This window comes from Heloderma suspectum, chromosome 11 (assembly GCF_057233095.1).
Source record: "Heloderma suspectum isolate Gila_16-S chromosome 11, 16-S_ref, whole genome shotgun sequence".
Taxonomy (NCBI): Eukaryota; Metazoa; Chordata; class Lepidosauria; order Squamata; family Helodermatidae; genus Heloderma; species Heloderma suspectum.
The window spans coordinates 39836520-39853654 of record NC_139468.1 but is presented as its reverse complement, the minus strand read 5'-3'; the positions used below and the strand labels follow the sequence as shown (position 1 = coordinate 39853654).

Below are 17135 nucleotides of genomic sequence, written 5' to 3'. Positions count from 1 at the left end.
AGTTGGTAAATCAAGACCATTTGTCCTATCATTATGAAATTTGGCATGAAGAGAGGTATCCTCTGAACAAAAAAGAACTGTGAAGAATGGCTGAGCTTCAGGAGTTTAAAAATTATGCTTTGAGAGGGCTTCTGACTTTTACAATCATTTTTGTGTCCACTCAGAAGGTTCATTCTCTTTTGCCAGTTTAAATCATGTCTAAAATTTAAGGCTGTTGTAGGGGTCTACTGTCATTGGATTGATGTAAATCCATTGTGTATTCTTTAGGTTATGAGGTTTCACTGGAACAAACTAGATGTGATGTGGGAGACTAATGAATAGGATCTCCTGCAGTTTTAATAAAGTAGCAGCCACCGAAGGTGGGGGCAGATTGGATCTGCAGCATAAGGGCAGGAGGAGGATAATCCTTCCTCACTGAGTCATTTTCACAATTAAAATTCCCCCGTCCCCTGAAGCTGCTGTTTGCTGCTATGCAGTTGACACCTGAGAATGGAAAGTATGGGTGCATGGAGACTTAAATTGCAAGCGTGAACACATATGAGACTGTAGAAAAGGGGTTGAGGAACCTTTTCCGGTTCAGGGGTCAGATTGCCCCCACACATACTCCCCCCACATGCGAGATGACATCAGAGGGCACCCCCTGATGTCATCAGGTCCCCTGCCTCACCATTGGAGCGTGCTTCACTCCACACAGGCTTTTCCTGGCCCCCAGACCGAAGTGTTGGCTGAAGAAATTCTCCAGCCAGCCAGCTTCTCGGGTGAGGATGTTGGCTTCACTCCACATGGGCTTTTCTCAGTTAGAGAAAGCCTGGGTCTCAGAGCCCACTGAGACGCTGGCTTCATTCCTTCCCCATGTGGGGAAGGCAAGGCAGCCGACAGATGAAGTGGACTCACCTGGCTTTGCTCCTCTGTCACGTTCTCTGCATGGGCTGGAGTTCCCCATCCTTGCTGTAGAACATGTTTACTGCTTACATGGTGAGGAAGTTAAGGCAGGTGCCTTAACTTACCATTTGTATGGTTTTTAATGCATCACTGAATTTGTGAGCACCTTTTTCTTAAACCAGAGGCTTTTTGATAATTTGTGGATAAATTGTGGGCCTTCTTGAGGATTTTTCTGAAGAAAGCTTTGAGAAGAGGATATCTCGTTAAATTGTTTAGACAGTTCGTTAGAATGTGCAAGTAAACAAACCAGTGCTAGGTTAAACTGCTTGAGGCTTTGGAGTCAGAACAAAACTTTTCAATTTAAGTTGTCTTCAAAACATTAATATTAGGGGGATGCATTCTTAAAAATCCAGTTGTCCTATCTATGGCAACAGTATTCTGTGGGGTGATGTTTACTGAAATTGTCTTGCAGTAATAGTGAGATCTACTTGACATGCCAACACCCTTTTCCAAATATTGTAAAGTCAAAATGGAATAAATAGTACGGATATTTATGAACTATTTCTATGAATTAATGACTATTTCCTGTGTATACCATTTCCTGTGTGTACCACTGCTATATTTTTCATATGTGGTTTAGCTCTGTAATACCAGATAATGATTTTAATTTTTTTTGCAGACTTTTCTTCAGTAATGTCCAAAACATTATCTTATGTCCAAAACTTGAAGTAAAAATAAAAACCTGCTTTTATTTTTTATAGCTATCCCCTCATGACAATCTGATTCTTAGTCAGCCCATATCATCACCTCTACCACTGAGGCAAGTAAAAACTTATTTTTAAGTGATATATGTGTTAGCTGAAGGATGGGAGAGGCAACTGAGAAATTAGTGATATGAGACAACAAGAAAACATTTGGGGGTAAGAAGAACTAGTTTCCTCCTTTTTAAAACATATTTTCTCACTATGAAGCATAACTTATTTAGAGTAAGAACTCTAAATAACCTGTAACACCTTGTTCCCTTCATGCAAGTATGTAAAACAAACCAGAAATGGAAAGTTTTGTGAGACTACCAAATACAAATGTGGCTTCTGGCTCCCAAACAAGCCAGGCTTCTAAGCCAAGAATTTGTTGTTGGCTTACGAATCCCGGCTTGTTGGAAGCAACAATTCAGGGGCTCAGGTTTGGATGGCAGGTGAAGCTTTCCATTCTGGTTGTCTTATCCACTCATGTGAAAGGAGTGAAGAAGCTGCATGCACTAGCAAGCTGCTTCTTCACACTAAACCAGGATAAGCCAGCAATTGCCTCTTATCATTAAGTTTGAGCGCAGCCATTACATACTTCAATGCACAACTTTATTTAAAAGAAAATGAAGGAGAAGAGTTGTGGCAATACCAAATAAAAGTTGCTTCTTTTACCTATTTTCAGTGCTGTGTAATTTTAATGTTACTTACAAATGTTATTTAATAGCCAGTGTGGTATAGTGTTCGTGGTTTTCAACTGAAAGCAGGGAGAGTTGGGTTCAGATCCCGCTCAACTGCAAGGCTGCATATTGGGTGACCGTGGGCCAGTGATAATCTCTCAGCATAATCTACCTCACAGGGTTATTGTAAGGATGAAATAGTTCCTTGCAGGACGGGTGGCATAACAGTGTAATAGATAAATAGTATTCGTCACTGTTCTTCTTCTTTTTCTATGATAGTGGTGGCAAGTTTTCTGCCCTTCTGCAGAACCTTGGACCTGAGAATGCTGTAACTCTCCTTGTGTTTGCAGTGACTGAACATAAAATCCTTATCCATTCTTTACGACCTTCTGTCCTTACCAGTGTAACAGAAGCACTTGTCTCTGTAAGTAGCATTTGTTTTTTGAAATGTTACCCAGTTAAAAAGTATTTTGTAGGAAAAAATAAAAGCTAGTTGGTGCTAGAGTGTCCAGGTTCTAAGTACTAAAGTCTATCCTCAGAATGTCTTAGTGAAGGCCATTATTTATTCAAATGTAAAATGGCTAGAATGGGTCTGTATACTTGATACTATGGCTAGGATCCACAGATTCTGAGAACCCAAGGGCTTTAGACTGTTTGCTTGAACACCAGCTGCATGTCAAACTGCGGGGGAGTTTCAAACGCAGTTTGCGGTATGGCATGAGGGTCAATTGTTCAAAGAAATAAAGTCAAGAATTCCATTGAGTTAGTGCAAGCCCCTTGCATAAGCTGAAGTCGTTCCTTGGGTTCCGGCCTCTATTCCATGCTGAGGGTTATGTTTTAAATATGTTGTTTGTTCTGCATTTACCTTCCAAGAGCGTTTGTGCAGATGGGCTCTTGAGAGTGTTTGCCATCTTCCCTTCAGCATTTTGTCCCCTGCTTTTCATCCATTTTCAGACTGTTGCAACAATACTTGGTCACAATCCTCCAAAAAGTTCTTCTGCACAAGCTTCACTGAAGTAAATTGGAGCACTATTATGCTCCAATATGGAGCATAATAAAATGCTCCAATAATTTTTTTTTTTTTCATTTCTATACCGTCCAGTAGCCGAAGCTCTCTGGGCGGTTCACACAAACCCTGCTGCCGCTCACACGTAAAACTGGCAACCAAATTTAGCGTTGTTGAGCATGCTCTGCGGGTGCAGGTAAAAGAGCTCGTCGAGCGTGGGGGGCACCCAGCGTGTGGTGTGGAACAGAGACTCACCGACCTACCAGCCAGGGATGTCCTTCATGATCTTGGCCTCCTCGTCGAGATTTTGACGCAAGATGCGTAGCATCCTGCGGTCATCCTCAGCCATAAGAAGGGGAAAGATGGCCGCTCGCGTCTCCAGGTCCTCGATGTTCAGGCGCCGCCTCTCTCGGTTCCATGTCACAAGGGAATAATAGCCATAGACGAGGGTCCCAATTCCAATGGCGAACAGGCTATAGCCTGAGAGCCTCTGCAGGGGCAAGTTCCTCTTGTAGTCAATGGGCCCGTATCCGCCCGGTGGCAGCATGTCCTGCTTCACCTTCCCGGCTCCGGCCGCCATCTTGGAAGCGGGCAGCTCGCTCCTGGCGCGACGGGCCCTCCTCCGCCTCCTGACGTCCCCGGCGAAAGCCACGCCGTCCCCCTTTGATGATGTTGGGAGCTCGCCTCACGAACGCCGGGCCCCGGAGTCCCGTGACGGAACCTTCAACCCGCCCTTTCAACCCAATAAAATATGGAACACTATCTCAATAGGGCTTGCACATGGGAGAACTGCCTAGAAGATTGTGCCTTTGTCTATCTACTAGGCCAGGTGTGGGAGACTTCAGCCTTGTAGGATCTTCTTTGTTTATTTTTATAGAACCACAAGATCCACCAAACAGCCTAGCGCAAAGGACAAACAGTCAGAATTAAACAATTCTGATCCACAAATTCGTTTTGAGTACCAGAACTGAAAGGAGCTCACAGTTCTGAAGGCCTTTCACACATTTTGTAGTGGAGTAGTTTTGTTTTTCTTGTTGAAACTATTGGGAGTCAGAAATATTTGACGATCCAACTTAGAGATCTTTTGGTGGATGCTGATCTGTCTTCTGCCCATCCCTTACTAGGTGGAGTAGTCAACATTTTAAAAGAAAGGAATTGTTGCATTTCTCACAAGATTCAGTTTATAGTTACATTGATGTGACTGAAATTGACAGCTAATGTTCATGCTGGAAGTGCTTAATAGGTAGGAAATGGTCTGGAATTGTTGTATGTACTTGAAGCACATCTGTTTATATACAATGCATTTATTCTTCTCTTTTTAAAGATGATATTTCCTTTCCACTGGCCATGCCCGTACATTCCTCTCTGTCCCCTAGCCCTGGCAGATGTTTTGAGTGCACCGTGTCCATTCATAGTAGGAATTGATTCAAGATACTTTGATCTCTATGACCCTCCACCAGATGTTAGCTGCGTTGACCTAGATACAAACACCATTTCACAGTAAGCATTCAGTACTTTTATGTAACATTTTGTAATAATTTAGTAGGAAGCACAGCAGTGATATCTAGTGTCTTCCCCCCGTCCCCCCCCAGCAATCTCCTAGTTCTGTTTACCAAAAGAAAACAACTATGGATCCATTCACATTTGCATATACATCACCTGATTACTCAAGTATTGGATGACTTACAGCTAAACAGGTGAACTGATTCTATTGAAAAACTTTGTATCTGAGTTGATGAGCATTTGATCTGTGACATTAAATCTGTGATGGATCATTCACACATGCAAATTACACTGAATTATAACTACTTAGCCCATATATAGTGCATTTCAAGGGTTCGATGCATGTGCACATATATTATCGCAGTGATCAACAGTTCTGTAGCATAGACCAGCATTAGCTTCCAAGTGGGGACGAAGCTGAGAGAACAGTGATCTGCTTAAGGCTACATATTGAATTCCAGACTTGCAAGATCATCTTGCATACTTAGCCACTACACTATTTCAGCTAAACTGTGCTGCAGTTGTCAAGGGATAAATATGCATATATGGACTGTCTTCCTAAGTTTCTCCTTGCCCTTTACTTTGCTGTAGGAATATAGTGCATCAGTAGATCCCATAGACCCATAGACGTATTGCTTTCCTCAGCAATTTGCCTTTGCCAGTACATGAACACATTAATTGTCTTAAGGTAATGTAAGGTAGTCTCCTACTAATCTTCTCAGTGCTGCAAAAAACAGGTAGCTTTCCTAAAAACAAGAAGCTCGTGTGGATAAAGGACGCTTCTTAAGACCACACACTGAAAGCAGATTATTTTTCTGCAGTTCTTGGTGGTCTAGATATTTACAGTCTCCATTAAGGGAGAAAACTACAGAGGTAATGTGTCTTATCAGCTTGTAAAATAAAGACAACAGATCTCATGGGCAAGTTCCAGGTTTGTTCCTAATTTAACTGTTCTCAACTTGTAATTCTTTCATAGTGTATAAACATGGTTAATCTTAGTAGTCTCCCGTTACAGAACTACAGTTCCCTGCGGTTCCTGAAAAGAGGGAATGACTATTAAACCAGGTAGTCTGCACTGTTGATATACCCCTAGTCTATTTTATTAATAGATTAATTATTGCAGCTAAGCTCCATTCAAATACACTATCTACCCTTGTGTCTTTGATTCAGTTTCTGAAATGTTTTAAGCTGTTTTAAAATGTCGCTTTGAGTTCAGGTATCAACCCACAAATAGTAAGGCACCAAGTGTATGTCTAGCAGGGAGACTGGGGTACACACACACCAAGAGTTCGGTATAAAACAGGCCACCTGCCCACACCTTTGTTGAATGAGAATTTCCATTATTTGGCAGAGAGAGGGTATGGACATGGCAGTTGCATGCTGACAGTCCAAACTCTGACAGTATGTACAACCCAGTCTGACCACTGGGTAACCCTGCGAGGAAGGAGTGGTTTCTAAATGCAAATGACAGGGGTTGACATAGCTCCCCCCCTCCAGATGACATAGCTCCCCCACTCCAGATGACATAGCTCCCCCCCTCCAAATGACATAGCTCCCCCCTTCCAGATCTGGGGATATTGCTGGCAATAGGTCCCTGAAGTGGCCTAGTAGTTATGCAGCCTCTTGGGCCCCTTAATGCCCTCTTCAATCCAAATCATAGCCCCTGCCTGATGCTCTGATTACCAGTCATGACATTATCTAAGGAACCCATAATCAGTGCCAAACAGCAGCAACTTGCCCTAGGAAAGTGAAACCCGCTCTCCCGCTTGACCAGTCTGGAAGGGAAGTAAAATTACTGCCTAGCTCTGCCAACTTAAATTCACAGCAAGGCTCAAGGAGCTTTATTGCAAAAACCTAATGAGACCAGGCAAAGTGTTACTGTAAGAGCTATAGCCAGATAGCCTGTGCAGGTGGGTGGAGAAGGAAAGGAACAAAGTGAGCCTCTTCTTGGGCTCCTCCTGCTCATATTAGTAGGAGGCAGACTGGAATGGGGAAGTTCCTGCTCCAGTTTGCTGCTTCCCCACCAATGTGAGGCTTAGAGAGGGCAGCACCATTGGCCCCTCTGTTCCAGTGTTATTTGCTGCCAGCCAAGCTGCCCACCTCCAAAGCTCCAGGGCTTCTCCCTGTCCCAGCTGCCCCTACCTGAGGCATAAATTGGACCCCAGCCTAGGTTAAACATCATGCCATGTTTGTAATAGAATAATTTCATTGTGAAAAGGAAGGCAGGAGTCGGTGCTGAACTTCACCCATGTCAAAACCCAAATAGTAGTAAACTGCTTTGACTGTGTCGTAGAGCTTTTGGGTATCGGATATGTGCAACAATCTCATGCTTCAGAAAAATACAGATGATACTAACCATCACCAGATGCAGCAAGGCTGGGAGTGGAGATGAGAAACTGAATCGATTAGTGTTAGAGCAAAAGGAACAGATAAGATTTTAAAATATTAATAGAAGCAAACAGCATGCTCAGTGCTTCCCGCAGAAAGAGGCAAAGGGGAGGGGAGTCATTGCTCATTCTCACATGGTTTCCAACAGCAACAAAGTACAGAAGATGCATGAAGAATCAGAGAGCAGCAGAGGACACATTGCTAATTGCCATACTTCCACAAGCAAATTTAAAAATATATTAAGGCTATAAATAATTTCTGTACAAGACACCTGATTTTGATTATGATACCCTTTTAATTGTTGTTTTTTGTATCTGACCAGATATTTCAAAAGGACCATGTTTTCCATAATACTTCTCTTCTTATTCCAGACCTGGAGATAAGAGAAATGTTGCATGGAAGATCTTGCCAAAGAAACCTTGTAAAAACCTGATGAGCACTTTAAATAACTTATATCAACAGCTAGCAGAATGTAAGTGGGGGAAAGCCCCAAAACTGGCATATATGTTGGTTTGCTATTTAGCCATGTTTTAAGGTGGTGAAGCAGTTTTTGCTGTTTAGGAGGAGTGGTGGCTTCAGGGAATATAATGAAAAAGCTAGCTTCAAGCTTCCAGAAAAAGCACATGATGTGTCTTATTCTATACAGACAGTGCAGACAGGGATTTGGGGAAGGACTGTAGCTCAGTGGTGGTAGTGCACATGCTTTGCATGCTAAAGGTCCCAGGTTCAATCCAAGGCATTTCTAGGAAGGCCTGGGGAAGATCCTTCTCAAGCCCTGGAGAGCTGCTTCCGATTGGTATAGGCAATACTGAGCTAGATGGACCAGTGGTCTGGCAGTCTCAGGCAGCTTCTTACGTTCCTGTTACATCTCTTGTTTTGGATATTTGCAACTGTGAGAATATAATGGGAAGATAGAAAGATGAGATTATAGTTTATAGAGAGCATTCACAGTTTAAAAAGTTACATCTGTCTGGAGTAAGGAAACATCTTTTAGCTAAATTGATTAGAATATTGAAAAATTTTCACTGTGAAGAGGAACAAGTGATAAATCACATGTTAGGCTGAGGGTACGATCAAAGGAAGTCTATAACATTTGAGGAATGAGAATATATTTGGACATCTCACAGTACGGTGGAGTGGTTAAGCTCCTGGATTAGGGCTGGGGAGACCTGGTTTCAAATTCCCACAACCTAGTCTACCTCACAGGGTTATTGTGAGGATAGAATAGTGAGGGAGAACCATGTATCCTTGAGCTCCTTGAAGGAAAGGCAGGGTATAAATGGAATAAATAAATACATTCATTAGATTTGTTGGAATTTAGATCAGATGAACAGGAATTATATTGGCTTCCTTTACTAAAAATGATCTTTTTAGCCCTTTCTTATTCTCCCAAGGGACATAGTATGGCTCAGGAGCCACATGCAAATGCCACTAAAATAAAAGGGAGTTGAGCAAGAGCTGTCCCTGGCAGATTCCACCCTTAGGCTTGTTATTTCACAAAGGGCACAATCCTATGGCTGCTAGATAGCTTCTAAATGGCCATAGGATTTTTCGGTTTATGGGAACCAAGTTTGGAGCCAGTGCTCCAGGTTTGGTTCCCAGAAATCCGACTCCCCGCCCCCGCTGCCTTGTAGGAGGCAAGGGTCATCCCCAGCTCTGCGCTCCGAAGAGCAGTGTGGAGTGGCTGAAAGGGGGCATTCCTGGGGGCAGGGAGGGGGGGCCACCACGGAAGCACCATTACGACGCTTCCTATGCACCATCTGGCCTTCCCCTCCCCCCTGCTCTGAGGCACCCTGGCTAGACAGCCGAAATCGGCCATCTAGCCACAAATGCAGGGCAGTCGGAGCGCGGAGGAGAAGATCTCCTCCACACTCCGCCCACCCGGCATTGGATAGTTGGCCACCTCCAAGTTGGGAGGTGACCGACTATCCCCCATAGGATTGCGCCCTAACTGATATATGCATTTCAAAAACTTACATAAATTGTCCTATCCTGTGTAGATGTCACTAAGGTTTTATTCAGACTAATTCTGTCATTGTTTCCATAGCAACTGCTTTTCTGCAAAAGTAAATGCGTTTGTCTGGGGTTTTTGTATGCATGCTTCTCTGCCATAGTTAAAACTGTATTCAGTGAGATATATTTAAAGCAGATCTAGGGAACTAGCAACAAGCCCATCAATAAGACAGGACATGATCATTGTTAGATCTCCCTCCTGTTGGCTCTGCATCCCCCCTTCATTTTTGTTTTTTCTGCTTCTGCCCTTTTTGCTTCCCCTGCCTCTTGATATCATTGGTTGATGTGCTCTGATACCACAGGGAGCCAGTGTTAATAGTTGTTAATAGTTAATAGTTGTGGCCCTTCTGCCTGACGTCGGCTTAGCTATTCTGATGTCACAGAAAAGCTGGCCAGACACCTAAGTACTTCGGCAATCACTGGAGACCTTAGGATTTTTAATTCTTTGTTGGATGAGTGCCTAACGTAAAATTAAACTTGCCTCATTTGTGGCAGTGTGCTATGACCTTTCAAATAACACTTTGAGGGTACAAATCAGTTTATCAGTCTCTGAGCTTTTTGATCGAAAGCTTATAAGGTAGCATTATTAACTTAGCAAGGTAAGATAATGAACTTGGCAGGGAAATTAGCCCTGTAGAGCAGAAAGGAAACTGTGAACTGTCAACACTGGCAATGTTTTCACATTTCAACCTTATTTTTATTCACAGTGCAACAAAGACCAAGGGATGATGCGCTGATGGAGCTTGCTATGAATGACTACGATCTTCATTCGGGATCAAAGCTACATCTGTTAGATGTGGAAATCCAAGAGGCATTTCTCTGCTTCATGGCCTCTATACTAAAAGGTTACAGGTCATATTTAAGACCTATTACCCAAGCACCTTCAGAAACAGCAACAGATGCAAGTTCCCTCTTTGAACTGCAAGGTAAAGAAACAGGCTCTTAAACTTGCCTCTAATTTGCAACTTGGTTAAAAATTCAGAGGAAAAAGCTGTAAAGGGATTGTTCTGAAACAGAAATATATGTTTAGTTACAGGTGAATACAATCTGTCCAGGCAGTTTCTCTGATTTTATTGCAATTAATTTAACTTCTCTTAAAATTCCTACAGTTGTTTCATCTGAGCATGTCCCTTCAAATTTGTGTAGAATTTGCTTTAGGCTATATTCAATGTCAACTATAGTTGTAGTTTTCATACATGACATTAAATGTTTTTTTTGTCCCATGTGATGATAATAGTGCACGGGGAAATTTCACAAAGAAATCAAATGGACATACTGGCCACTGTAAATTTTACATTTATGTAGGAGATGATTTAAAACAAAGTTGATTTTTAAGCCTCAAATGCGAACATGGACTTTATGTCCAGTATGTTTCTTTGTAAAAGTATTTTGAAACAGTTCAAAGAAAATTTCCAAAATCCATATCACCATGATACCTTTATTGGCCAATTCAAAGGTCACAAAGTGCCGTGCAACCTTTCAAGTTCTTTAGAACTCTTCCTTAGGCAAGATGGTAAACAAAGCAAAGGGGTGGGGATGGGGGTGAAGAACAAAAGAGGCTGATGTTCAAGCCATGGAATATGCATTTGCTCCCACAAAAACCTGGTTGGCTATTGAGCATTAAGCTGAACTGAACTGCATTTGCTTACAGTCTTAAGGTGGAAAGTGGGAGGGGGCTGCAGACATTCAGATTTGGCTCTACCAGGTACAGAGATGGTTTTAGGTTGCAGCTGGGAACCTCTCAAGGGTTGCTGGGAAGAAGAAACAAGCAAACAATGGTTGAGTTTGGATGCATGTTCCCAGCTTGTTAAACCATAGTTTAGCAAGCCTGGAACCAACGCTGGGTCCATGTGCTGTCCCCTTGCCTCCTCCTTTTATTGCCACACTGGCCTGGTTTGAATGTGGTTTAAGATTAGTAAACTGACTAGTAAACTGACATTGACTTTGTTTGCAAGATCAAAATAAACCAGTGCAGCTTATTTAAATCGCAACACATGCCAGGCATTATTTCCATAACCCCTTCGTGGGCGTGGCTTGTCATGTCGTCCAAACCCAGGCAGCATGGCTTGTTGGAGGGCGAAACAACCCTCCAATAACCCTACAACAGCCCATGGGTGATTGGGGGGTTGTTCCCCCTGCAACAAGCCATGCTGTCCGGTTCAGACATCACAACAAGCTGCGCCCAGGCAGTGATCATGGAAATCATGCCTGGCACGCATTGTGATTTAAATAAGCCATGCTTATTTTGTTCATGTGAACCGGGCCCATTAAGTCACAGTTCATCTGAAATGGGAATTGTAGTTTAAGCTAACCAGGATCAGCATGCTGACAAAGAATGGAAGCGGGGGCGGGGGGGACGTGCATGCCCAACACTTGTATGGATTAGGAAGCTGGGAATGTATGTCCAAAAATGGACCATTGTGAAACTCCTTTAGTATTATTTTAACAGACTGCTGTATTTGGTACCATAACAGTAATAGATGGAATTATTTTTGTGTGGTTTATTCTTCCTGTATAGTTGGACCTACTTAATTTCAAAATTTTAGTAGAATATACATTCTTTGCTTTCCCTGCCATCCAGCTGTAGCATATCAGTATTTTTTTTTTTTACCTTACAGGGTTCTTAAAGAGCCGTGATCGTTCACATCAAAAGTTTTACACTATGATGACGAAGACACAAATGTTCATTCGTTTCATTGAAGAATGCTCTTTTGTTAGTGATAAAGATGCAAGCCTTGCATTTTTTGATGACTGTGTAAGTAAGGTATGTATATCTGATATACCTGTTGCATCGCATCTGACTACAATACTGCTGGCAAAGTTTTTGGCAGCTAAAGGCAATTTCAAATGGCCCCTTCAGCGTCATACTGCCCACAAAAATTCATATGTCGCCGGTGCTCTGAACAACCTACATCAGACCCTTACTTGTCTGAAGGCTCATGTCTTCCTGGTCAATGTCCTTTGCCATCATCCCAGGAGCTTATTCACCTGTGAACCATACTGAACAAAGAGGGTCTCTGTCCTGGCAGAAAGGCAGGGAAAGATCACCCCATCCGTTAAAGTAGTATTCAGCTCCAAGTATGTAAGTCTGACGTCTCTAGTGCAACATCAAAGAGCGATGTTAGACTATGTAGACTCTGTATGGTTGGCTAGGTCTCATGCCAAAAGTCACCAGTAGCTGATTTTGCCATCCCAATATGAGAGAGTCCAGAAGATTACAATTCCTTCCCGTATCATGTCCTTCACTCCCTCTGCTGGTAGCTGTCCCTTGACCATCTCTTCCCATTCTGGCCAGTTAATGGATTCAAATTACTATAGGTGCCAGTCTCACTGGCTGGTGAACCCACTGGGAGGAGCTGGTGGCCAGGAGAAATCCCAACAAGAGGCGAGTTCAGTCTCCTAAAGCTGTACCTCATTGGATTGGCACTCCTTTCTGTTTGACCCCACCTTCAGGTCAGCATATGCTGATTCACAGAGACAAAATCAGCAAAAGCTAATTCTAATAAACGGGGGGGGGGGGGATCACAAGATCCTGCAAATTACAGAAAGAGGCATCTTCTCAGATGGACCAAGAACCACCTTGCTCCTGATGGAAGAGCATGTCTGAGGAATCCATAATCTGTGGGCCAACCAGTTGAGTAGTCAGGAGATCAACTAGTGGGAATTGGGTCTTCATCCCTAGATATTCTCCTTGATTTATGCTTAGTTGCGGATGCGCAATCCTGGATTTATTTGCATCATTGAGCAACCACAACATTCTTCACTTCATTTCAGAGCCTCAGAATATAATTGTTTGATGCACTCTTGATTCTGTGGCCAACAGGCCTCCCATAGGCTTTTCCTCCTTTCAGTCTCATTCTCAGAGTCCTTTGGAAGATCCAGCTGGCAAAAGTGGAAATACCTTATTAGCTAAGGAGATCTTGGTTCCTGGACCTACTTGAGATAAAGATGGGAAACCCCTGGACTCTACTTTCATAAGTGTCAGTACTTTGTTTGGACTTGAGCTGGCTCTGCCTTGCTGTTTGGAAGTTGTTCAGTTTATTGGGTTTGAGTTAGACCCAAATTCATCAACACCACCTTCTCTTCCAGAAGGGACTCTAACAATAGGTTGGAGTTCTTTTGTCAGGTGGTACAAATGTCTGAGGTTGTCACTCACTTGAGCTAAGGTCCAACACCACCTTGGATTCCTCCAGATGGTGTTGACTGAAGACTTGCACCCAAACATCTTTAAAAGACAGGCAACAGCTGTTGCCTCTGCCCTGGGTAAACCAGCAGTTAGAGGCATGCCCATGTGAAGCAGTTTCTTCAGGAAGACCTTCTGATCTTTAGTCATTTGAGCACTAAATAAAGCTCCCTTTTGACCCTTTACTTAAGGTACTGTTCTTGGTGGCTATCACTTTGACATGAGAGTCTCTGAACTGGGCACTTCATTCACAATGAAGGAATTAGTCTGTGAAAGCTTATGCCTTCATACATTTGTTAGTCTTTAATGTACCAGAGAACTCTCTGATGTTTTTTGCTGCAACAGGCTAACATGGGTATCCCGCCAGAAGGAAGAAATGGTGTATGCTCAACCCCATTGGGTATTACTTATGAATACTTCATTTATCATGATAGTCAAATTCCACGTTTCATAGAAAACAGCATCTTGTTTTGTGCTTCTCCTGCCCCATGCCTTCTCGCCCCAGAAAAAGAAATGACACAAAGACATGCTCAGAGCTTTTAAAGCATGCCTTAAGAACAGAGAGTGACTGGTGATTAGACACTCTGTTTCTTGTATAAAAGGTGAGCACATGTGAGGAAAGAAGGTTTCTCAATCTTCCTTGGGTTGATGTTTTAAAGATTGCTTGGGTCCTTCCTTTGCTTATGATCACAACCCACTCTGAAGGAAAGGCATCCACTTCATCAGCCTTCAGTGGTAATGCTCCATTTGTAGCCCACTTTGTCCACTTTCATCTGCCATTATCACTTTGAAACTATAGCCCTGTTTAGGCATTCAAAAATGGGTTAACACTAATGTGTGAGGAGAAGGAGCTGTCCTTTCCCACCCCTGCCTTGGTAGCATTTGTTGCTCTGTACTTGTGGAGGGCGACTGTCTGCAGCAGAGAGCCTCCTGTATCTATGGGGGGTCTCCATATGAGCCAGAACTCAGATTTTCCAGCAGATCCGTGCAGATATATTTGGGACAGGGTAGTTCAGCAAATAGCATGAGGAATGAAGTAGACCAGTTCCTGCCCATGTTTGATATCTTCTCTTGCAATGCCCTCTTCCATGGCGTGTGAAAGAAGCCTCATGGTAAGTTCACTGTTTGTTTCATGCTTCATGGAGGAGGGCTCAGCCAGCTGTTCTGTTGCTCAGATAGGAGGTTGGATGGGGAGGTTCCCATAGTCAGGATAATTAGAGCCCGTGGATTTCCATCTGTCTTATCCTCCTCATTTTTCCATCTTGTCTGTGTAATAGTCCTAGTTTGCTTGGACTGAGCACCATTCTCATTCAGGTCATAATAATTTTTCAGTTTCTGGTTGATGTGGCTTCTACATTGGGCAGGATTGGGGGTAATTGAGAGGACCAATGGAGGAATGGGGTGTGAGATACAGCAGCTGTAGTGTGACTCTGCGATGCTTTAGTATATCTTGTACTCTATCTATCTATCTATCTATCTATCTATCTATCTATCTGGTTCTGATACCAAAGTTTTGCTTCCCACGGATTTTATTAAGTCCAGCAGTGTCCAGGTAATTGGCATCTTCACAGCTGAATCTCAGTCTAGAAATGTGTCCTTGAAATTTCCGAAAACCGCAGAAGTGTTCTGAATGTGGTAGCATTCATTTTTGCAAGGGTACCCTTGAGATAATTGCTGCAAACATAAAAGTACATGCCATACACCTGAGGGGAATGCAGCAGCTGTGAAAATCAAGTATTTTTCTCCATGTCCTAGGAAGATGGCCAGCTCCCCTAGGTGCAGTTTTATTGATTTCAGTCAGTTCCTCTCTAGCAGAAAGCATGTTTTCCAGTAGCAGAGAACCTGCACCGACACAGTATACTGTGAAGAAATTTATTCTTTATGAAGAAAGAGGCGGTTTGTTCATCTGATTATAGTTATTCCTTACAACTGAATTTGCTGTGGAGAGTAGGTAGATGGGGCTAGCTTGGCTAAATAGGTTTTCCAAATTAAAAATATAATGTAAGTTATTTTTATAATATAAATATATATGAATAAATATGTTTATTTAATACATTTATTAGCATGACACTATCCTGGCAGTGTGCAAAATGAGTGGCTAAAAATATCCTTTTTGTGAAAAAAAAACAATTGCTGAATTATTTGCAGGATTATTTGAAAGGAATATGATTTGAGACAGTAGATGCCTTTCGAAATAAGCTTGTTGAAAACAACCTGTCATCTTTATACTGAATTGCTAAAGTTGTTTACAAAGGAAGTCCAAGATACAACCTTTTCCTCCCTTTATTTGTAAGAGTTTAGAGACAGAAAATGGGAGTATTACAAATAATGACAGTAAAACAAGAAGCAGTGTCTAAAGTAGGTTTTACTAAGGGCACAATGCTATGCATGTTTACACATGCTGGCTGGGGAATACTGGGAGATATAGGACTTCTTTCAGTCTAAACATGCATAGGACTGTGCCCTAAATGGCCCTTAACCTTCTCTGCCCCCAAACCAGTTGTTCATTTAACACAAAATCCATGCTTTACTGGAAATATAATAAATGTTAAATCCATTTTTTGCAGGTGGATACAGATAGGACTGGTGACACGCGGGTTATAGAACTTGATGAGTCCTACAAGAGTGAGCACACTGTTTTCATAACTCCCCCAGAGATCCCCCACTTTCCTAATGGAGAAGAACTTCCATCACAGTACAGGTAACCCTTTGAATATTGCAAGAACCCTGGCATGATGGTGGTCTTTTCCCTGTTGTGACATAGAAAATATTTTGCTCCTATCTGCTGTATTAGTGAAAGCTATAGCTATACCTGATCTTATAGGCAGTAGCTAACTTTATTTTGTTCTTCAATTCTGCCTGGAAGGGAGCTGGAGATTTAAAAAAAAATCAGATTCCTTACTTTCCCAGGCAGAATCTTCCTCTTGTTGTTGTTAAGTCGTGTCCGACTCTTCGTGACCCCGTGGACCATAGCACACCAGGACTTCCTGTCCTCCACTGTCTCCCGGAGTGTGCTCAAGTTCATATCCATTGCATCGGTGATGCTATCTAGCCATCTCATCCTCTGCCGTCCCCTTCTCCTTTTGCCTCCAATCTTTCCCAGCATCAGGGTCTTTTCCAGTGACCTTTCTCTTCGCATTAGGTGGCCAAAATATTTGAGCAGAATCTTCCTCACATTAGGCTAAGCTAGAAAATGTTTGGTTGCATTTAAGGCATGTTAAATTCAGGGAGATTTTAGGTCAGGGGTGGGCAACATGCAGCCCAAGGGCTTTATGCAGCCCTGCAGTGTGGCCCCTCTTTGGAGGTGGGGAAAAACCTGAGGTTTTAGCTCTACAGAGTGCTAAAAAGGTCAAATTTAGCTTGAGAACAAGCAAAATTTAACACTTTTAGCACACTATAGCATTTTGCTGCTGAAATTCAGCCAATTTTTTTCAGACATCCCACCCCCCTGTAATTGCCTAACCCTATTTTAGATATATAATTCCTACAGGTAGAACATATAATCCAGGCCATACCGTGCTTTAAGAAAAGATGTGTTACAACACTGAAGTACATGCAGATGAGCAAGTGAACAACTTCAGTCAACATGTTTGAATTTCAGCCATTTTAGTCCTGTTGACTACAGTGGGCATCTGCATTTAATGTAGCTTGCAGATTGTATGCACATATTTGATCCAGATATGTGTCAATGTACATTCAGATGCACATATGGAATTCTCCCACTTGGAACGTCGACC

At 42.6% G+C, this 17135-nt stretch overlaps 1 protein-coding gene and 1 pseudogene across 1 annotated transcript in view; one reads left to right on the top strand and one right to left on the bottom strand.

The window, feature by feature from the left end:
• Positions 1 to 17135, top strand: part of DENND4A (DENN domain containing 4A) — a 74097-nt gene that overhangs the window by 26166 nt on the left and 30796 nt on the right. Inside the window, exons 8-14 of the mRNA XM_084817479.1 lie at positions 1644 to 1702; positions 2585 to 2729; positions 4636 to 4811; positions 7574 to 7674; positions 9923 to 10141; positions 11834 to 11979; positions 15966 to 16099. Coding sequence (XP_084673605.1) covers positions 1644 to 1702; positions 2585 to 2729; positions 4636 to 4811; positions 7574 to 7674; positions 9923 to 10141; positions 11834 to 11979; positions 15966 to 16099 — 980 coding nt within the window. The remainder of the gene's footprint in view (positions 1 to 1643; positions 1703 to 2584; positions 2730 to 4635; positions 4812 to 7573; positions 7675 to 9922; positions 10142 to 11833; positions 11980 to 15965; positions 16100 to 17135) is intronic.
• On the bottom strand, positions 3451 to 3891 carry LOC146337281 (NADH dehydrogenase [ubiquinone] 1 alpha subcomplex subunit 13 pseudogene; annotated as a pseudogene).